The following is a 22,606-nucleotide window of genomic DNA, read 5'->3' as shown; positions in this document are numbered from 1 at the left end:
GGAAGGGGGAGGGCGGGCCGGGCGGTGGTGTGACACTGGGTTAAAGGGAGAATTAGTCTTGCTTTCTTTAATCCCCTCAAGCCTTCCAGGAAGCCACTTGCTCCTGGAGGTGGAGACACATCCCCACATCTGTGGTGCAAAAATTTAGGAAGAGGTTTCTGTGTGTCTTTGTTGTTTATGAGACAGGATGGATGAGCTTCTGGCTCTGTCTATGCTGAAGCTTGAGCTGGAAAAAAGCTGTACAGTAATGCCCTTCCATAGCTCAACTGCTCAAAATGGAAGGAAGATGGACTATGGATGTTCAGGGATCTACACCCTCTGGCCCTGGACTTTCCTTTAACCATTATTTGGAAAAACAATACCTTTGCAGTTCCTTCATGTTGAGTCTCTCTTCGTTTTGTTCTTACCAAGTTAGGTTATCTATCCTCTGATTCTGAGCTCCAGAATCCTAGAGGAGGCCCAGCAGTACTCCAGTGAGGCTCTACCAGAGGGCCAATGATGGACACCTTGGTCCCACCTAGGTCCACAGTGCCCAAATACAATCACTTTGCCTTGACCTGGGCAGAGGGAGGGAGCTTGGCTACTTTACTTTCAAGAATCAGTAACAGAGACCTAAAATGGAAACAGCTGAGAAAAAAGAAGCCAAGTCGAAAACAAGATCCAGCTGGAGGAGGTCAGACCTGATAAGCAGGCTGACCACAGGCTTGGAAAAGAGGTCAGGCCCCAGGAGTTGGGCCGGAGCAGCATGGAGTGTTTTTGCCAAGGGGAGATGATGGCCTGTGAGGTAGGTGGGCTCTGCTGTCCCATCCCATAGCTGGCTCCAGTGAGCAGAAGGAGGCCTTTCTGGTTTTCCTCCTATTCTCTACTGAAGGACAGAATTCCTCAGCTTGGTTGAAATGGAGTTAAGCAGGGTATGTCTGGGGATATAGAAGAGAGGGATCTTTGGGGAAAATGAAACATATCATTCAACAGCCAGTTCCAATCTTACCTCCTCCAAGAACTCTTGCCGAGTCACTCCGCATGAGTCTTGGCCCAACCTCTTTACCCCACTCTTTTGCACTTCATATTTTGTTTACAGTATGCATCTCAAACTGTCAGATCAGAAATTATTTGGTAATAGTGCATGCTTATGTTCTAAGTTGCTTCAGTCGTGTCCTACTCCTTGCAACCCTATGGGCTATAGACCCTCAAGCTCTTCTGTCCTTGGGATTCTCCGGGCAAGAATACTGGAGTGGGTTGCCATGCCCTCCTTCAGGGGATCTTCCTGACTCAGGGATCAAACCCACATCTCTTATGTCCCCTGCACTGGCAGGTGGGTTCTTTACCACTAGTGCCACATGGGAAGCCCCATTTGGTGATAGTGACTAAAATTTGTACAGTGTATCTCTGCTAGGACAATTCACTACTTTTGCAAGTGTTAACGCATTTGTTCTTTCTCTATAGTGATTGTGAGAAACAGCTAGATAGTTATTGTTAGTCTTCTTCAGATAGAGGCAAGCTAATACAAAAAACACAGACTTTGATTCTGTTAGATAAGGGTTTGAATATAAGCTTTATTATTTGGTGACTAGATGAGCTGGGCCCTGGAGGAGGCCATGGCAACCCACTCCAGTATTCTTGTCTGCAGAATCCCCACGGACAGAGGAGTCTGGTGGGCTATAATCCATGAGGTCACAAAGAGTCGGACACGACTAAGTGACTAAGCACAGCACAGCACAGCAAGCTGGGACACTTGGCTGAATCAGTCCAGCGGGTGCCACCAAGAGAGATCTGTGCCCTCTTATTTTGTAGTGAAATCACTGCTGTTTCTACCACAAGCTCTGTTTTTGGTAAAAGAAAATCCTGCCCTACACACACAGAAAAAGATTATTTTGGAGGCATCATATTTTCACCAACAGGGTTTTTGGAACCCTGAGCAAATGCCATGGTTTTCTAGCATCAAAACAAGTTTATTCCAAAGTTTCTTTTGGACATTTGAAGGCAGTAAGCTCTGCCAGTGTTCACATCATGGCTCTCCTTGGCAACCATGCCCTTGGGTCACTGCTGCCTGTCCGGGCACATCCCTGCATCTCTGTCCTCCTTTCATTCCTCTCCCTTTCCCTGTTGCATATTATCCCTCCCAACCATTTGCATAGCTCCCTTGAAGCTGGCCTGTCCGTGCTGACAGACTCATATTTTTAGTCTCTTTATTGAGTTTTCTATCTTCTGTCTTTACCGAAAGTTGTCTTCCCAAGGGGAACCACTTGCCTGGAAGTTCTTTTACCTGAATTTCCAACACATTTTCCTTAACTCTTATCCTGACAACAGAGCAATGCAACTTTTTCCAATGCCCCACATTGCTGCTTCCAAATCATTCTTCCTCCTATTTCCTTTTTCTCTCAAAAAACATAGTCTTTGGCTACACCACGCAAATCATTCATGTTCCACCCTCATCCTCACTGCCAGCTGTGGCCATTCTCATCTTTCTGCACGTTCGTTGGAGACTTTCTGCACAGATGGCTGTTCTCCTTCCTTCCCTGGGCCCTCCCCTGGCAGAGTGGTTACTATCCAGAGGGCTATCCAGTTCCTTGACTTTCACAAATGTCAGCATCTCATCCTATGACCACAAACTTCTATCTTTCCACCTCTCACTCACTGCATCTGTTCCTTGAGGTTTTTGACACACTTGTTTGGTTGTTGATGCCTACCTTCCTTCACCTAATAGTTCTCTGTTTTCCTGGCCGTCATTCTGTCCAGCCTAGGGGGCAATTCTTGTTAATATCATATATCGCTTTTCTTGGCCACTGTACATTCTGATCAACTCTGTTTCCTCTGTTTCTGCACTTGGACCATGGAACTAACGGGGGGAAATTATAAATTGAAGCCACTATAAATTCATGGCTTCAACCTCAGTCTGGTCATTAGTGACACCTGTAAAGTCTGTTATGTACCTGGAATTTTTCCTCTTTTTATTTACTACAACAGACATTGTAGAATTTTTTTAGAGACCCAATCACTCTATCCTATGGCTCTATCACTCAGCAGCGTACCATATCTTCACAATGATGTTGATGTTCTCAGTTGAGAATCGTATCTAGGATCATTCATTATCTTGTCTATACCTGCCTCTGTCAAATAGATGTCTCTTTACACTTCAGGTCAGCTCCCCCAAGGTCTGGATTTCATTATGTGCCTCTTCCTCCTCAAGCCCTTTGTTCTAACAGTTCTCTTCTATTCCTTGTCTTCAGCATCTTCTTCACTACTTGCTTTTCCCCTTCAGCATAGAAAATTACCTCTCTCTCCTACCTAAGCAACCCATATTTGTTAAAAACTACATTCGACTGCAAGGAGATCCAACCAGTCCATTCTAAAGGAGATCAGCCCTGGGTGTTCTTTGGAAGGAATGATGCTAAAGCTGAAACTCCAGTACTTTGGCCACCTCATGCGAAGAGTTGACTCATTGGAGAAGACTCTGATGCTGGGAGGGATTGTGGGCAGGAGGAGAAGGGGATGACAGAGGATGAGAGATGGCTGGATGGCATCACTGACTTGATGGATGTGAGTTTGAGTGAACTCCAGGAGATGGTGGTGGACAGGGAGGCCTGGTGTGCTGCAATTCATGGGGTCACAAAGAGTCGGACACGATTGAGCGACTGAACTGAAGTGAACATTCCACTGATATCTCCTTTAGCCAACAGTTCTTACTTCCTTCACCTACAAACCATTTGAGAGTATACTTAGCTACTTGGCTATGACTGACTCTACATCCTCACTACTTACTCTTTCTTCAACCAGCCCATCTAGCTGCTGCCTCCACATGTGACCTTGAAGAGGCAAATCAGACAGATCTGAGACCTGTTTTTCTTGACCTCTCTATAGTATTTGATGCTTTGTCTATTTCCTGTTTCTTGAAGTTTCTCTTTCCTTAGCATCTGGGATTGTACCTATTCCTACATTTTCTATTTTACCACTCATTTATTTTTTTTTTTTTCATTTTCAAGTTAGTAATAACAATAATAGCAATTATTTCTTTTTTTAAAATAATTATACTCATTTATTTTTGGCTGTCATGGGTCTTTGTTGCTGCACAGGCCTTTTCTCCAGTTTTGGCCAGTGGGGGCTGCTCTTCCAGGCAGTGCAAGGGCTTCTCATCATGGTGGCTTCTCTTATTGTGGAGCATGGGCTCTAGGGCATGTGGAGTTCAGTAGCTGTGACACGTGGGTTCAGTAGTTGCTGTTCCTGGGCTCCAGAGCACAGGCTCAACAGTGGTGGCACCCAGGCTTTAGTGTCTCTGTGGCATGTGGAATCTTCCTGGACCAGGGATCAAATCTGCGAGTTTTGTGTCTCCTGCATTGGTAGGCAGATTGTTTCCTACTGAGCCACCAGGGAAGCCCAGCGATTATTTCTTGAGTATTCACTATTGCCATCCTATCTGGTCAGATTTTTATGTACATCCTTTCCTTTGATGCATACAACCTAGGAGATATGGCCTATAGTATTCTCACTTTGCAGATAAGGAAACTGGGCTGGATGGGTCTAAATGGCTTGTTCAAACCACACAGCTGCTAATAAGCAACTGAACTGGGATTTGAACTCAGACATTCTGGCTCTTGGGTATAACCACAGTTGCTACTGTCCTCATCCTCTAAGTTTTTGTTCCTGGGATTTCAGCCTCAGTCTTCTCTTCTCATCCTACATACTCTTTCCAAATGAACTTGTCACCTGCTCCTATATTTTGTTGTTATTGTTGTTTAGTCTCCAAGTTGTGTCCAATTCTTTTGCGACCCCATGGACTGTAGCCCACCAGTCTCCTTTTCCTGACCCAGGGATTGAAGCCATGTCTCCTGCATTGGCGGGTGGATTCTTTACTACTGAGTTACCAGGGAAGCCCTTTTCCTATATTAAGTCCTAATTCTATAATCCAGTTGGAATGATTGTAAAAACTATTTCCCCTGGCCTCTCCTTTACCTGTTTTTTCATTTGCAAAATGGAAATAAAAATAGCACCTACCTCGTAGGGTCATATGTAGTAAGCAGGCATATGTAAAAGCTGATCTCCTTTCCTAGACGCTGGGTAACTCTCCTTCTTTGAATCTGCCACAGACATCTCATTCACAGCATGTCCCAAACTGAACTTACCATATCCTAAATGTTTCAATATTGATGACTATCCCCTCTTCTCCACCCAGTTGCCTTTTTTCTCTTGATCTTGCATGTAACCTATCTCCAAGTTGGATCCTATAGATTCTCAAGCTTCAATTGACTTCATTGCCTAAATTCAGACCCTTGTCACTTCACATCAGAACAATTGCAATATTTTTCTACATAAAATTCCTGCCTCTACTTTCTATAGTCCTGAAAGATTATTAAAGAAAAAAAAATCAGATGCTGTTTGACTGATGGTTTCAGGCAGATGATTTCTTCCTAAAATTCTTCTGTGGCTCCCTAAAACTTGCAGGATAAACTTTAAACTCCCTAGTATGTTCAGTCTTTTTAGAATATTCTCCTTGCTTCTCTCCATTTTCTTATTTTTGCTACTCTCCTTTTTACTTTTGCCTCAGTTGTAGTCTCAATACTGCAGCCTACCAGGCTCCTCCGTCCATGGGATTTTCTAGGCAAAAGTACTGGAGTGGGGTGCCATTGCCTTCTCCGTCTCAAGTGCCAGGGTATCTCAAAGCTCATTGCACTTGTAAATACTTCTCTTCCTAGGCATCCCTTCTTGCTCTGGCTAACTCTACCTTGTGTTTCTTTAAAGACTCAGCTCAGCTCTCACCTTCCTGATGTTCATGGCATAGTATGTTACTTCATCTGAGTTTCTGTAGCACCTCACACATAGTTCTACCAGTCAATTAACACTGCACATCATGGTTATGAACTTCACTTTGCTCCAAACACCTAGAGCTAGGGTTGTTAAACTATGGCCCATGGTCCAAATCCAGTTGAGATGATTTGTTTTGGAACACAGGCATGATCATTCACATAAATATTGGCTGCTTTTGCACTATGAAAGCAAAACTGAATAGCTGTGACAGAGTCTATATAGTTCACAAAGTCAAAATATTTATCATCTGGTCCCTTATAGAAAATGTTTGCAGATCCCTTGACCTTGCATCAATTACTGTGCCTCACTATAGCCAGGTTCTTAGTCAGAAATGCCCATGTGTGGAGGGAGGAAATGGATTAAGATTTTGCCAAGGATGAGTAGTTGGATGATTCAGATACACAATGTAGGGGGTCACCTCCCCACCCCACTGATAATGTCGTAATAACTTATGCCCACACACGTGTCCTTATGAAGCACCTCTTAAAAGTGCTGTAAGGCAGGGAGTGTGAGTTTTTCATCTTTATATCTTCCGTGTTTAGCCCAGTGAGCATCTTGGGATATACTCATGGACTTTCAGGAAAAGGTGAACACCTAGAGACAGGCATACAGTCGAGCAGATATATGACTGCCTTCAGGACCCCGTCTCTGTCTCATGTCTCTGCTGTTGGTCACTTTGTCAGCCTTAGTTTTCCCTTTCACTACGGACTTCCTCCAGCTGGCAAAAATCATGGCCCATTTCAGCTCCTCAGTATTTCATCTCATAGCTTTCAGCTATCGACCAGGCCTTATTTTGATTTGCTCTTAGTTCCAAATCCCAAAATTTAGTTGACTATTTCTTGTGGTCAGGGAATAGTGGGTAGATGAGAAAATGGAAGGTTTAGTGATACATATAGATAGACTGGAGAAAGAAGATCTCCCAAGATAGAAGTGGTGCTATTCAGAAAAAGAAGTACTGGACAGATGATGCCATAGGTGACTTTTATAGTAGTTCCTGGCAGTTTCCCCCATCGAGTACTGGGTAGATGTCCCCACCCATAGTAGCACATAAGAGGTGCTTAACTAATATACGTTGACTTAATAAATGAATGACTAAATGAAGTGAATAAAGGAGTTAACCTCTTCTGCTGTAAGATGAGAATAGCATTTATCTTATAGGCTTGTATTGAAGAAAAAAAAAAAAAAACAAAACACTCACGCACTACTTGGCAGATAATAGACACTCAGTAAATACGACCTAATGTTTCAGCCCCTCACCTGGGGTGATTTGGGAGGGAAACTTAAGGAGAGACGTAGCATATCACCTTTAAAAATTTCATCAACAAGATGACCTGATAAAATCTCTGTTAATCTCTATGTCCCATCTTGTCTCCTCATCATACTTAAGTCAACATAAATAAAGTCAGGGCTTGCCCTTGGCTCATCCTGAATTGCCAGATTCTTTAAGAAAAACTCTAGGGCATCCCAGAACAAATACCTCATTTGTACCAATAAAGGACTATATTCATATGATCAGAAGACTAAGAGAAACTTAAGGTTAAGAACTGGATCAGTGTTTATTTTTTCATGAGCAAAGCTTACCTTTTCACCAGACCCGCTCACTCAACAGACAACCAAACAATTAATTCTTGCACTTTCTTGAACATACCTTCTCTCTTGGGTCACCCTTGCTCTTTATCTCATACTAAATGTCTTCTTCTGCTCCATTACCTTCATTTGCATAGCTCTTCCACCTTCAGCACCTGCTCTGACTCTAATTCCATCCCATCCCCACCCACCTCTAGAAATTATAAAACAACTTTTCCCCAGACCTGTTACAGAACATTTCTGCTCAAGCCAACCACCTGGGGTTCTTACCTCCTACCCTAATTTTCATTATAAAACTGTTCCTTCCAAACTCATATTGGGTAATGCTAAAGAAGGTTTCTGATGAATAAAAAATTTCTCTCCACTGATAAACACTTTTTTGAAAACATTTATGGTTTATAGAGCTCTCTACAACTCTCTGATGGCCATGGTATTAAGGCCACCTCATTCTTGATCACAGTGCCAGTATCTTAAATTTAAGAGTTTTGGGAGATGAGACTTCTCTTTTACTGAGAATAATTTCTTATATCTTTCTGGGTGACATTTTTCAATGGCATCTCTCAATGCTGAAGGACACTTTAGATGTTGTTTACTACATTGGTCTTTAAAGATATCTGAATCTTTTCTAAGTGTCCCCAAGGGGCAATATAATCTGTACTTACATTTATGATTTATTTATGACTTCCAGAGGAATACCAGTTTCTTCCCTCTGCACAATTTGGCACTTCCCATTTTTATCCAGTTCTTTCTTATATACTGAGGAATATTTTCTGAGTGCCACATCACTTCAGTCATGGCTGATTCTTTGTGATCCTATGGACTATAGCCTGCCGGACTCCTCTGTCCATGGGATTCTCCAGGCAAGAATACTGGAGTGGGTTGCCATGCCTTCCTCCAGGGGATATTCCCAACCCAGGGATCGAACCCATGTCTCTTATATCTCCTGCATTGGCAGGCAGGTTCTTTACCACTAGTGCTACCTGAGAAACCGGAGGAACATTCTGCCCTCCTGCAAACTTTAACTGAAATCATCTGGTGTCTATTCAAAATAGTCGACATTTCCTGTTATCCACATGAAAGCTTGAGTAGGTACATTGGATCAAGTTTGTGTCTCCTTTGTTTTCTCTTTTTCATCACCACCAGCCTTGGGAACTTCAGCTGTTGTTTATGTGTTATAGTTTTGGGTTGCTTAGCTTTTCTCATGATAAATCTGGGTTATCAATTTTCTTTTTAAAATTCTTAATTCTAACAGGTTGACTTCTCTTTGAAGTCTAAAGAATAGAGGATATCTTAAATGTCTTTCAGAGTTTGCCTTGGATATAGAGATATTCTAAATTGGAAACATTTGTTGAAGTTTAGCCTAAGTAGAAATTAGTGTGTCAATATTCATAATTGTTCTAGCCTATTCTCAAAAATGAAAATTAAAGTGAAAGTGGAAGTCGTTCTGTTGTGTCTGACTCTTTGTGACCCCATGGGCTGTCCATGGAATTCTCCAGGCCAGAATACTGATTGGGTAGCCTTTCTTTTCTCCAGGGGATCTTCCCAACCCAGAGATCGAACCCAGATCTCCTTCATTGCAGGTGGATTCTTCACCAGCTGAGCCACAAGGGAAGCCCAAGAATACTGGAGTGGATAGCCTATCCCTTCTCCAGGGGATCTTCCCAACCCAGGAATCAAACCGGGGTCTCCTGCATTACAGGTGGATTCTTTACCAACTGAGCTATCAGGAAACCCATTCTCAAAAATAGTATGAGATTATTATCATGATAGCAGAATACAAAAACCACCGATGGTGGTGACCCTGGCCTTCTGTTCGTGCCTTGAATATGTCAAGCTTTTTTACTTCAAGGCATTTGAATGCTTTTTCTTTTGCCTGGAATACTCCCTGCAATCTCTTCTCAAACATTTGCCTGCCAGCTCCTCAGGCTTGAAGTCTCTGAGAAATTTTTCTTTGATTCGTTTACCCCCGACCTCCAGTCTCCATCTAAATCATGTCACCCTTCATGATATATTTTCCAACCTGCCTTTAGCTCTTCCTTGTGGCAAGCATCACAGTTTTAAATACATTTATTTGTATGATTATTTAGCAACTATCTTCTCCACTATACTGTAGACTCTGAAAAGTTTGCAGTTTTGTCTGCTTCATTTATAATGAAATTCCCAGCTCCTGGCAGAGAGCCTGGCTTATGTTGGGAATTCACATATTTGTTGGATGAATGAGTGAATGAATAACTCCTAAAGCATGCTGTTTCCTTTCTTCCTTACTTACATTTGTATATGGCCTTGTTGTTTTTTGTGTTCCTGTCATTATAGGTGGGGAAAGGTGGTCATCACTGTCCCAGTTTCCATCTAATGAAGCTAAAGTCTGGAAGAAGGAGCTGATAACACAAACTCACTCAGGTGGTAGCATGTGGAGCTGTTGTCTCAGTCTAGTTCTTGGTTGTTTTTAATTAAAATTTTCTTTTGTTGTTCTTAAAATTTTTTTTACTAGCGTTCTTCTATTAGTAATATTTAAAAATAGTAAAATAGTTTTTTGGGGAAATGATTTAAATGCCCACAATTTAATTTTTTTAACTTGAAAAAATAGTATCCGCTTCCTAGAAAGATCTAGGTAAAATACAATCTCCTGAATTTTTTTTTTTTTTGAGTGTACTTTTTTTTTTTTAATAGAGCAGTTTTAGGTTCACAGCAAAAGTAAGCAAAAAGATACAGAGATTTTTCCATTTGCCCACCACCACCACCCCATGACTTTTACAGAGGAGCCTGGCAGGTTATAGTGTATGGGGTCGTAAGAGTCGGATGCAACCAAGCACACACAGCACAGCAGCACCCCATGACTTTTAAGACCCGATTTCTTCACATGACCTATTGTAGAGAAGGATGTAAAGGGAGGATTTCACTGACTTAATTCCATTTTGGGGGGTTCACAGAACTTCACACAGGCTGTATGTAATATATATTGATTAAAGGCAGGAAACAGTGTCTCCATCTGAATACTTATAATGTATTTTCTTATGAGAGCAGTTGGTCAAAATGAAAATATTAGTTCTTTTCAACCCAGTGGCTCAAAAAATTAAAAATACTCTTAAACATACCTTTTTCTTCATAATATATCTATTGCAAATTACACTTTTTTTCTATTGATTTACTTTGTTATTACCTTTGCAACAACATCAAGACTTGAAAGCAATGCAACATCATTCCTCTATAGCAATTCCATACATTTAGCCTTTTTGCCCCAGTGAGTCATATGACTTTTTAGCCACGGACAGTGGAGCCCAGAGGGCTATAGTCCAGGGGGTCACAGAAAGTCGGACATGAATGAGTGCACACACGCACACACACACAAATTAATAAGGTCTGTTGTTTGTTTTCCTGCATTCAGAAAATGATAAAATCCCAGAACAGTCATAGAACATAAACTTACTTCAAATGAAGAATCATATATATCACTACAAGTGTTTTACTGAGTTGATGTATATTAAAAAAAAATACTCCCTTGGGAAAAAAATAGATACATGTATATGTATAATTGAATCACTTTGCTGTGTGCCTGAAACTATCATGACATTGTTAATCAACTATACTATAATATAAAATAAAAACTTAAAAAATATTCCCTATTTTGTACACTCTTATTTATATCTCAGGTTATATAACTCCTGAATATTGTATCATTTATTTTCATTTCTGTATGGTGTCAGCCAGGCTTCAAGTAGGAAGAGAGTTTCTCATCACGTAGTATTTTTTTCTCACTTCTTTGTAAGCAGGGAATTTCATAGAATCCTAAGGTCTTATGGTGGTGGAAGTTTTTATGGGTCATTTAGATCACTTGCCTTTGACTCTCCTCTGCAATGTGTCCTCCAAACTCATCTATTGCTTGCTTGAGTACTTTGTGTGATGGGGAAGTCACCACCTCACTTCTACAGTATACACTCAGGGGGAAACCAGGATGGCTGCCTACCCAACCAAGTGTGGTCCCTCTAACCCACCAGCAAGTCACTGGCTTATACAGTATGTGGCTTCATTATGTCTGAACAGTAACTTTTCTGAATCCTGGGCATCTGGAGATGGTACTCTGCCCACAGAGCCAGTGTGGATTGTTTGGACTGTCTGCTACCAAGGCAGGCTGACTTCATCTGGGGCTGGAGGGAGGGGTACGCTGACAGCAACTTTCAGAATATGGAGATTCCTGGCTAGTTGCTTGCTAGAAAAAAAATAGTTTTAAGTTAGCTTAGGTTTCCAGATGTCCCTCTCAAAATTACATGATTACCATTGGGGAAGATTAAAAAAGGAGAACATGTAATATGTGAATTAATTAGTCTTTTTCACTGATTATTTTTTACTTAACGTTTGGCAGCACAGTTTTCATAAATTTTAGCTTTTAGAATCTGTTTCTCTTTTTTTTTTATGTTTCAGAACAACTGTCCAGAATGCTGATAGAACCACAATTTTTCTTAGTAAGATTTTATGCACATTCTTTTCACTTGTTGGTTCACACATTTATTCCTTACATTCAGAAATGATTCTGTTTCTGAATTCTTTGGAATAATATAATCTTATAATGTAATTTTAACCATGTCAAATCAAATCCCAACTTTTATGGTACCTTGTAGAATGATGTTGTTCACTCAGGTATTTTCATCTTCCTGTAAAGGAAACTACAATAAAGGTACTGCCTTTAAATTTTTTTATCCAGGTGAGGTGGAGTAATATTTTAAGCTATCAATCTGCTTTTTTCCCCTACCAGTGTTTCTCCCCTCCCTTCCGCTACACCCCTGTCATTAAGTCAGTACTTGATGGCCCCAGGGGAGTGAGGAAAAGGGCTGAACTCAGAAATAGCCTGCTTTTCTTTCTGACATTTGTCATGGAAAAGCCTAAGCCCTCAGGGGAACTTTGAGAGTTTTGTTGAGTAGGTAAAAGGTTGGTATTTAAGGATATATACAAAGTATTTTGGCCAGAAGCAGGCAGAGGAGAGAGCAGAGTATTCCTCTGGGCACTTTGTAAACCTGTGAGGCTGTGTGGGCTGGAAGGGGACAGAGGAGAAGAGGGGGGCGGGGGTGGTGGGAAGGGAGAGGGAGAGGGAGAGAGAGAGAGAATGACACAGAGAGCTCTGTCATCCAGAGGGCAGAAGGACCCCTCCCTGCTGCTTCCCAGCAGTCCTGATGGAGCAATAACCAGATCCTAAAGAGGAAACGGCTACCTCCTGTATAGAACACAATGTGAAAGTTGTTACCCAGTTAGTCTCGTAAGAAAAATTCCCTTTCGCCAAGAATGACAGGAAAACAATGGAGAGTTAAACAGTTATAATGAGCCACGTACCATGTGACAGTAGATAGAGCAACTCCTGTGGACTTATGACTGTAACTCATATTGTCCTCTCACCTCGCTTTTACATATGGAGTCCTAACTACGGCATGAGCTTGGGAGAGACAAGGATAGGGAGGTAAGTCTCAGGAAGACAATAAATTTGTCTACCAACCTAGCAGAATAGAAACTCGGGACAGGAATATTAAATTGAATTATAGAAAATGAATCTTTATATTATAGTACACCTAAGTGAGGGCTTCCCTGGTGGGCTCAGTGGTGAAAGAATCCGTCTGCAATGCAGTAGACACAGGTTCGATCCCTGGGTTGAGAAGATCCCCTGGAGGAGGGCATGGCAACCCGCTCCAGTATTCTTATCTGGAGAAGCCCATGGACAGAGGAACCTGGCAAGCTACAGTCCATAGGATCGTAAAGAGTCAGACGCAACTGAGCATGCATGCACTCACACCTAAGTGATTGGACTGACAGGCATACTTGTTCTGCAGTCAAGAACTGTTTTGCTCACTGAAAAAAAAATTAAGGTAAAATTGACAATAGTAAAATGTATTATTTTAGTATACACTTCTGCAAGTTTTGGCAAATATTTAGCCTCTAATCACCACCACAAGCACGATATAGAATAGTTCTCTCACTCCCCCGAATTCCCCAGTGTATTTTTGTAGTCCATCCCTCTCCCCTGGCAACTGTTAGTTTGTTTTTCTCCCTATAGTTTTTGCCTTTCAAGAATGTCATTTAAATGGAATCAAAACTATTGAAGGCTTTTTGAGTCTAGCTTCTTTCACTTAGAATAATTCATGTGGGATTCATCTGTGTCATTGCATGTATCCATAGTTTGTGCCTTTTAATTACTGATTGTATGTATTTGATCATATGTATGTACTATAGTTGTTTCCAGCTTTTAGTGACTGCAAATAAAACTACTATAAATATTCACACACAGGTTTTTGTGTGGACACAGTTTTTCATTTTACTTGGGTAAATACCTTGGGATAAGTTTACTGTACTATATGATTTATGTCTAGCTTTATAAGATACTGCGAGATCAGTTCTCAAAGCGGCTCTAACAATTCACATTCTCATCAATGATATGTGAGAAATCTGACCTGCTCCACTTTGTACTGTCAGTTTTGTTTTTAATTTGTAAGTCTAATGAGTGTGTAATGGTATTACATTGTGATTTTAATCTGCATGACTTACTTGCCATTTTGCATCTTCGGTAAACTATCTGTTCAAATGTTTTACCCCTTAACAAATTTTTTTTTTTTTTTAGTTTATAGTTGAATTTTGAGAGTTTTTAATATATTCTGGCTACAAGTCCATATCATTTGGAAATACTTTCTCCCACAGATGATAAAGTACAACATATCAAATTTTTTTTTGTGGCTTATGCTTTATCTAATTAATCTTTGCTTATTCCAAAAATATAAAGGTTTCCCCTCCCCTTTTTTTCTTCTAGACATTTTATAGTATTTACATTCAAGTCTATTATCCATTTGAGTTAAATATTATATAAGGCGCAAGTTGTGGTCTAGGCTCTTTTTGTTTTGTTTCTTTGCAAGTGGACATCCAATTGTTTCAGGACTTTTTGTTGAAAAGATGAGCCTGTTTAAATTGCCTCCAGGAGAAATTGAGCCTTACACAATAGCTAGGGCAATAGGTGTAGGCTTTGATATTTTGATGAGCCAAATTCTTGTGTGTAGCTGCCTCAAGTGATTGGCACTGGCTTATATTTTATTATACAGCTGAATTTCCACTGGTACAGTTTGCCTTGGACTGAAGAAGGCATAGATTTGTTCAGTGCAGTTGTGCTTCATTATACAAACCTTTAAAGTATTAATAGTTGACCAATGGTTCCATGCACTGTGTATTTTTCCAGGATTGTTGGTCTGGGCTTTAAAATTACAGAAGTTCAAACTAAGTTCCACAAAGTTACAGTAGGTGAGACATAGTGTCTCCGTTGTATTAGGTGTTAGCCTTGGCATTAGGTCAACCTCCCTTAATTCTGTTACTCTTTATCATTTTTTGGAATTTAATTTGGTTCTGGGATAAAGAAGAGAATAAAGTTCTAACTCTCACCATCACCCCTCTCTTCCTCTGTGAGACTTTCCTTGGGCTTATTACCTGTTTAAATCTGCTAACAACTGAATATTTTCTTTTAAAAATCCCTTTCAGGGAAAAACAAACCAAAACTGCAGAGATTCCACCTCCCACCTGTTAGGATGGCTACTATAAAATAAATAAATACAGAAATACAGAGATATCAAGTTTAGGCCAGGATGTGGAGAAGCTGAAACCCTTGTGCACTTTGTTGGTAAGAGTGTAAAATGGTATGAAAGTTCCTCAGAAAGTTAAAGTACTGCAGGCACTGTGGAAAATGGCATGAAAGTTCCTCAGAAAATTAAATTTAGAATGAACATATGATCGCACAATTCTACTTGTAAGTATATACCCAAAAGAAGTGAAAGCAAGATTTAAAGAGATATTTGTACACCCATGTTCATAGAAGCATTAATCATAAAGGCCAAAGAGTAGAAGCATCCCAAATGTCTTTTGACAGGTAAATGAATAAATAATATCTGGTATATTCATAGAATAGAATATTATTCACCCGTAAAGAGAAGCAAAGATTTTAAAACATGCTACAACATGCATGAACCTTGAGGACATTTGCTAAGTGAAGTAAGCCTGTCACAAAGACAAATACTTTGTGATTCCATTTATATGAGCTACCTGCTGCTCCTGCTGCTAAGTCACTTCGTGTCAAATCCATAGAGACAAAGTAGAATAGTGGTTACCAGAGGCTGGGGGAAGGGAGGAATGGAGAGTGAGTGCAGCGTTTCAGTGTTAAAAAATGGAAAGAGTTCTGAGATTGGTTGTACAACAACGTGAATGTACTTAACACTACTGAACTGTACACTTAAAAACTGTACACTTAAGATGGTAAATTTTATGTTTTACATATTTTAAACACAATTTAATTTTAAAAAATACTTAAAATATACTTCTCAAAGAGAAGTTAGAGTTGTCTGGATCCCCTTTTCCTTTCATATCAGTTTGTCCTCCAAGATCTCAAAGTTTCCCTTAAAGAAATCTCTCTTTTTCCAGTTCAAACAGTCTTGCCTCCTTTACTTGAGGCAAAGTTTAATACAAATACTTCACTGGGAGGTACAGTCTCAGGCAGAGAGAATGAGGAAAAGAGGGTAAGCAAATATAAGGTGGGAGTGACTGAGCTGTCCACATTTTCATAAATAATCACCAGTGGTTGTTCAATCACATGGGTCACCTCTGGAAGGAGGAGGGGAGAGGAATTAATCAGTTCCTTACAACCACCTGTCACTCAAACTTCTCATTACAGAGACACCCTCTTGTACTTCATCCTTGGGGAAGCCAGGTTCCATACCCCATGGGTTTGCACTGCATCCAAGTTTGGAAGTAGTAGAAGGAACCTATGGCCTGGCTGCCAGAGCTGTCCTGGTTCTGGACACAGCAGGCAGAGTGGAGGCCATGCTAACACATGAGGAGTTACTGGAGCTGGCAGTGGCATCTCGCACTCTCCTTGGGCCAGAGTCGAGTATCTGGGAGACAAATGAGAAACTGTGAGACCTCAAAGAGCATTTCAACTGTGCCAGACACAGATTCATATTAAAGGAAAAAATACTAAGTCAATAGAGATGGTGTCCAGGCTTGAGGTAAATACTAATCTAATGGAACAGCATGTTCACAATGTGACCATGTAATTAATGCTGGGAGAGATGGACAGACCAGATTCGGTTGAAAATAAGTGCAGTTCAAAAACTCAGAACTTGTGACTTTGTAACTTTCGCAATGATGGGGTCTCTGCGCTGGTAAGGGTAAGTGATGATACCTGGTGTAACACTCCTCAAATATCAATGTTTGGGCTCTTGTACTTTCTCCATAAGCATCTTTGCTGGAAGCATTTTTGCTGCATAACTAATTTGCTGTAAAAGAGAAAATCATGAAAAATAAAAGAGGGAATTAAAAAGAATATAATGAAACATGAAAATGAATAACAAAATATATAAGATTCCATTGCAAAATACATAATATATGAATACATTCAACATGTATAGTTTCCATGGCAATATCATACAAATAAATAATTTTATCTTGTGGGCATTTGTCTTTCAGGTCTTTTGTTCATAGTGTTTAAACATTTTCTTTTTTTGGCTTATTGATTTATTTCCTGTTGCGGTATCACACGTTTTCTTTTTTGCTAAAATTTCTTCTTTCATTAAGAGAGATATCAGTTCCAAATACTAGAATGCATGTTTGTAACTGAATTTTGTATTCTGTTGTTTGTTCTTGGCATCTTGTCACATGTTTGTTGACAGACATTCTGGAGTTCTATGGTAAATATGGGTTCAACTCTGAGAATTTGAGAGCCTGGGCCTCTCTCTTCCTATGTAGTGTGTTTCAAAGTACGAAATCAGCTCTTGGTCTAAATCATCATCATCTATCAGCTCAGTAAAGTCATCAGTAAAGTTACTAACTGGAAGAAATGCTAACACATTTCAACCAGATAAAACCAAACTGTCAAACCAAAAACTGTCAACCAATTATTTTATCTTTCACAGCAAAACCGCCTTAAGACCAATTAATTATGCAGTGAAATGTCTGTGGCCAAAATGTCTATAGCAAAGATGCTTACTGCAAAATATGGGACGTGCAGTTATTGCCAGAGGTACTGGCCATAGCCACTATGCTTAGAATGCTTGCTAAAAATAGAGAGTGGAGGCTCTGTCAGCTCTCCAGCCAGTGCTGGCAAATCAGGAGCATAAGTTCAAGGTAAAGTTGGATATTTTTAGAGGTCTAGTATGTTGGATTAAAGAAAACAAACAAACAAACTCAATGACTGATGCCTGGGGCTGCTACCATTGAAAATTTCTGAACTTTGATGAAAAAGCAAGAAAGGTAGTCTCTAAAGAAAAGTTGAGAGTATGCACAAGTGAACTGTCCCCATAGGCAATTAAGGTAAATATCTTATTCTTTAAAAATTTTGTATTTATTTATTTGACTGCCAGGTCTTAGTTGCAGCATGCAAGATCTTTAGTTGTGGCATGCAGACTCTTAGTTGCAGCACGTGGGATCTGGTTCCCTAACCCGGGATAGAAGCTGGGCCTCTGCACTGGGAGTGCAGAGTCTTAGCCACCGGACCACCAGAGAAGTTCTCTTATTCTTCATTTTGTGACTTTTATTCTGACCAAGTATAAGATCCAAGTTTTGTTCAGAGTAGACTCTGGACAAAGAGATTGGTAAGGCTGAAAGGGGTGGATGCTATTTTTTTGTGTTTCCTTTACTCAGAGATCCTGGTTACCTGTTTGTGCCTTGGCAACGGCTACATGTCTCAATGTTCTGTACTTTGAGATTTAGGGCATCATTTTGACTGAAAGCTTTGTTCTTGAAACTAGGAATTTGCTTGTGGTTTTTAAATTTTGAGAGTGTGGAGCAGACATTGTGATAACATTTGTATCTATTAACTTTCTGATATTTTAAATTTGTGGGCCATGAGAAAGGCTTGATGAGATTAATTTAATTTGGTAGGCATTTAAGGAAGTAGAGAGTTCAGGCTGAGGATAATACAGGAACTCAGGCTCTGTCCAGGGTTCTGAGCCAACCAACCCTCTGACTGAAATGAAAAAGCAGTAGTGAAGATTTTGTCTCTTCGCACAAAACTTAAAATAATAAAGGATATTAATTTTGGGACCTTGATTTCTCTATGAGAATTTGATAATAGATTGAAATTCTTATTGTTCAAATCTGGAATATTTTTAAGTTGAATTTTTTGGAAAGTAATCTTTACTTTGACATTTGATTTCACTGTCTCTATACGTATTAAATGATGCTAAAGGGAATAATTTAGAATAACAAGAGGATGCTTGGTCTACAGTATAACATGAATTCCTCTTCTTACCCATTTCAGTATTTTATAGGCAAAAGTTAAACTGCCCACCTTGGTTCCAGAGGATACACAAAGGAGTAGCTTGGTTGATTGATGGTAGCTCTCATAGAGGTGGGAGCTGAATTACCCCCAAGAGTCTTCTGGTATCTTCCCTCAAGGAGAACAGCTAGTCTGCCTTAGATGGCCTGTAATAAAGCTTGTAAAGTGGTTAAAATATTTTCCCATACTATAAGTGTGACAATAAAAAATATCCAATTTGAGTTATATACCACCTGGTGATTTGCTATGACAGGTTTGCTATGCTCTACTTCCAGAGGTGAATAATAAAACCCAGGGAATAAGAATTTGCCAATAGTCATGCATTTTACTTTATGGTCTATAAACTCTTTGTCATTGATATTCCTAAACAACTATATGAAATAGGAGACAGATTGGAAATAGAGACTTTGAGATAAGATTTGAATCAACGTGGAGACACAGGACAGATTTGAAGATATAAAATTCTATTATAGGTTCAGATATAAAATTCTGCTGAATGTGGTATCTATGCCCAATTCAGCATGAGTTCATAGGGTATACTGTCCAAAGCACATATTCAGGAATCCTACTTACTACACATAAGACAGTGAAGGAAGTATTGAGAAATGCACTGAAACACAAACTAGTTCTTGTCTTCAAGAGTTTGCATTTAGTTAGAGTCATAAGAGAAAGAAGCTATGACATAAAGTCACATATGTTCATATTTTTGGTTTTATGGCCTGAGGCCAAACTATGGTAGGGGTAATGATAGTAATGGCGACTGTCAGTCTTACTTCAACAGGCTTCAAGCAGTACATGAACTGAGAATTTCCAGATGTTCAAGTGGATTTAGAAAAAGCAGAAGAACCAGAGATGAGATTGCCAATGCCCAGTGGATCATTGAAAAAGCAAGAGAGTTCCAGAAAAACATCCACTTCTGCTTTATTGACTATGCCAAAGCCTTTGACTGTGTGGATCACAAAAAACTGTGGAAAATTCTTCAAGAGATGGGAATACCAGACCACCTTACTTGCCTCCTGAGAAATCTGTGTGCAGGTCAAGAAGCAACAATTAGAACCAGACAAGGAACAACAGACTGGTTCCAAATTGAGAAAGGAGTATGGCAAGGCTGTATATTGTCACCCTGCTTATTTAACTTATATGCAGAGTACATCATGTGAAATGCTGGACTGGATGAAGCTCAAACTGGAATCAAGATTGCAGGGAGAAATATCAATAACCTCAGATATGCAGATGACACCACCCTTATGGCAGAAAGTGAAGAGGAACTAAAGAGCTTCTTGATAAAAGTGAAATAAGAGAGTGAAAAAGCTGGCTGAAAATTCAACATTCAGAAAATGAAGATCATGGCATCTGGTCCCATCATTTCATGGCAAATAGATGGGGAAACAATGGAAACAGTGACAGACTTAGTTTTCTTGGGCTCCAAGATAACTGCAGATAGTGACTGCAGCTATGAAATTAAAGGATGCTTGCTCCTTGGAAGAAAAGCTATGACCAACCTAGATAGCATATTAAAAAGCAGAGACATTACTTTGTCCACAAAGGACCGTCTAGTAAAATCCATGATTTTCCCAGTAGTCATGTATGTATGGAGAAGGCAATGGCACCCCAATCCAGTATTCTTGCCTGGAAAATCCCATGGACAGAGGAGCCTGGTAGGCTGCAGTCCATGGGGTCAGTAAGAGTCAGATATGACTGAGAGACTTCACTTTCACTTTTTACTTTCATGCATTGGAGAAGGAAATGGCAACCCACTCCAGTGTTCTTGCTTGGAGAATCCCAGGGACGGGGGAGCCAGCAGTCTATGGGGTCGTACAGAGTCAGACATGACTGAAGCGACTTAGCAGCAGCAATAGCAGCAGCATGTATGGATGAAAGGGTTGGACCATAAATAAAGCTGAGTGCCAAAGAATTGATGCTTTTGAACTGTGATGTTGGAGAAGACTCTTGAGAGCCCCTTGGACTGCAAGGAGATCCAACCAGTCCATCCTAAAGGAAATCAGTCCTGAATATTCATTGGAAGGACTGATGCTGACGCTGAAGCTCCAATACTTTGGCCTCCTGATGCGAAGAACTGATTCATTGGAAAAGACCCTGATGCTGGGAAAGATTGAGTGTAGGAGGAAAAGGGGACCACAGAGGATAAGATGGTTGGATGGCATCACTAACTCGGACTGAGTTTGAGCAAGTCCTGGGAGTTGGTGATGGACAGGGAAGATGGGCATGCTACAGTCCATTGAGTTGCAAAGAGTTGAACACAACGGAGCAACTGAACTAAACTGAACTGTTCATATTTTATTCTGCAATGTAGAAAGGGTAACACTTGTGGGAATGCTAAAGGTAAATTATTGAATGGCACAGAACTGTATGCACAGAAATTTTTTATCTCAGAATGAGGTGACAGTAAAGACAGTATTTTTATTTTCTTATGTGATGAAATCACAAGGATTTTTGGGAGAGTTTAATTAGGAGTGGATTTTGTCAGCAGGTAGAGAACCCTGAGTGTTTGTGAATCTTAGTGACTGAAAAATCTCTTTTATATGATAATATAATAATATAATATAATTTTGCTATCAGTCTCTGTGACTGAGTTTACCCCACAATTTAAGATTACATCTCTCAGCCTCCCTAAGGTTAGATTAGGACTGAGTGATTAGGATTAAGGATTAAATGAAGATTGTGTGACTGAGTTTTAGTCAATAGAATGTCAGCAGAAGAGATGTAAATCACTTCTGAGCCTGGCCTGTGAAAATACTTCATATATTGTCTCTCTTTCTACAACATGCTAAAAAGCTAAAGCAACTGAATGCTTGAATCATGGCTTAGGAGAACCACTGAGTAGAACCAGCCTACACCAAACTGTAACATGAGCAAGAAGTAAATGTTTTCTGGGTTAAGCTACTGATATTCCAGGGGTTATTTGTTATTGAGGCATAGCCTGGAGTGTTCTGACAAATACACTTCTCCACTTAGAGGTCTTTTTGTGCCCTTCTTTGGATTTTGTGAGGATCATTTATAAAAATAAAGCTTGATAAGTCATTGGGCATACAAGCTAAGGGAGCAGAAATCAAGAAAAGCTTTTGTATTTTTCAGTTTGTATAGATAAAATGGTGAATTGAGATGAGTAGGCTTGAGGATTAAAAGTATGAAATTAATTTTGGACATGTTATATTAGAGGAATATTTAGCTTTATATCATGAATAATCTTATAAATATCAATGAGGGTATTTTGTGTATATACTTGTGGTCTTAAATGTTTAATTTACTATAGAATCTTATCTATGTAACACCTCCATTTGTTGATGGGTTGTTTCCTTTACAGCTCAGCTGAATTTTAGAGGAGATTTCTGACTCTTTGATTCAATGAATTTCCTTGAGAGCTGTGAAGATGCTTATCCTTTCTGTGCCTGAAATGGCCTTGAGTTATCTACACAGTCCAAGGAAGTAGCTTGTTTAAATCACAATAGCATATTTGATGCAGCTTTTTCCTTGGCTTCCCCTCCCCCCGAAATCTACATTTTTCTGAACATTATTATGCAGCATACTCTTTTTAAAGATATTTATCATTTGGTAGATGGTAAAAGCCAACACCAAATGTCAAATCCAAGTTTGTTGCACAAGCCATTTGGAAGGTCAGAATGATCTCCACAAGATACATACCAGCAGCTAACTCAATTTTTGATTTCCCCAAATGACTTCTTTCTTGTGAAATTTTCTTTTCACATCTTCCCATGCTCTTCCCTCAATAGCTGCTTTCATATTTCAAACAACTAACCAGGAAGAAGTATTTTAGAAAATTTAGTGTTTAAATTTTTCTTTGAAATATCTATTACTCCATGGTGTTTTTTCTTTTTTTCCTAGAAAAGTATTTTGCATAGAGTGGGTATAAGCTAAGTATTTGTTGACTGGTTTAAAGAACTTGATTAAGCT

General features: G+C 39.8%; 1 protein-coding gene across 13 annotated transcripts in view; it reads left to right on the top strand.

Annotated features, from left to right (window-relative positions):
- Positions 1-22,606, top strand: part of TPRG1 (tumor protein p63 regulated 1) — a 363,442-nt gene that overhangs the window by 117,701 nt on the left and 223,135 nt on the right. The window contains exons 1-4 of one of the 13 annotated variants that reach the window (XR_008710455.1): positions 644-784; positions 8,920-9,085; positions 9,700-9,786; positions 11,806-12,072. The exons of 7 other annotated variants lie outside the window; for them this stretch is intronic. Coding sequence is in view for 2 of the 6 variants with exons in the window: in XM_055568736.1 (XP_055424711.1) it covers positions 746-784 (39 nt within the window). In the remaining 4 variants the exon portion in view is untranslated. Of the gene's footprint in view, positions 1-108; positions 912-8,919; positions 9,086-9,699; positions 9,865-11,805; positions 12,073-22,606 lie in introns of those variants that run through there. 5 more of the 13 variants (XR_008710452.1, XR_008710453.1, XR_008710454.1 and 2 more) reach the window with 5 other exon arrangements.

The sequence above is a fragment of the Bubalus kerabau genome, chromosome 2, assembly GCF_029407905.1.
Source record: "Bubalus kerabau isolate K-KA32 ecotype Philippines breed swamp buffalo chromosome 2, PCC_UOA_SB_1v2, whole genome shotgun sequence".
Lineage (NCBI taxonomy): Eukaryota > Metazoa > Chordata > Mammalia > Artiodactyla > Bovidae > Bubalus > Bubalus kerabau.
Note: the sequence above shows the minus strand (reverse complement) of the source record. Positions and strands in the feature narration are given on the sequence as shown.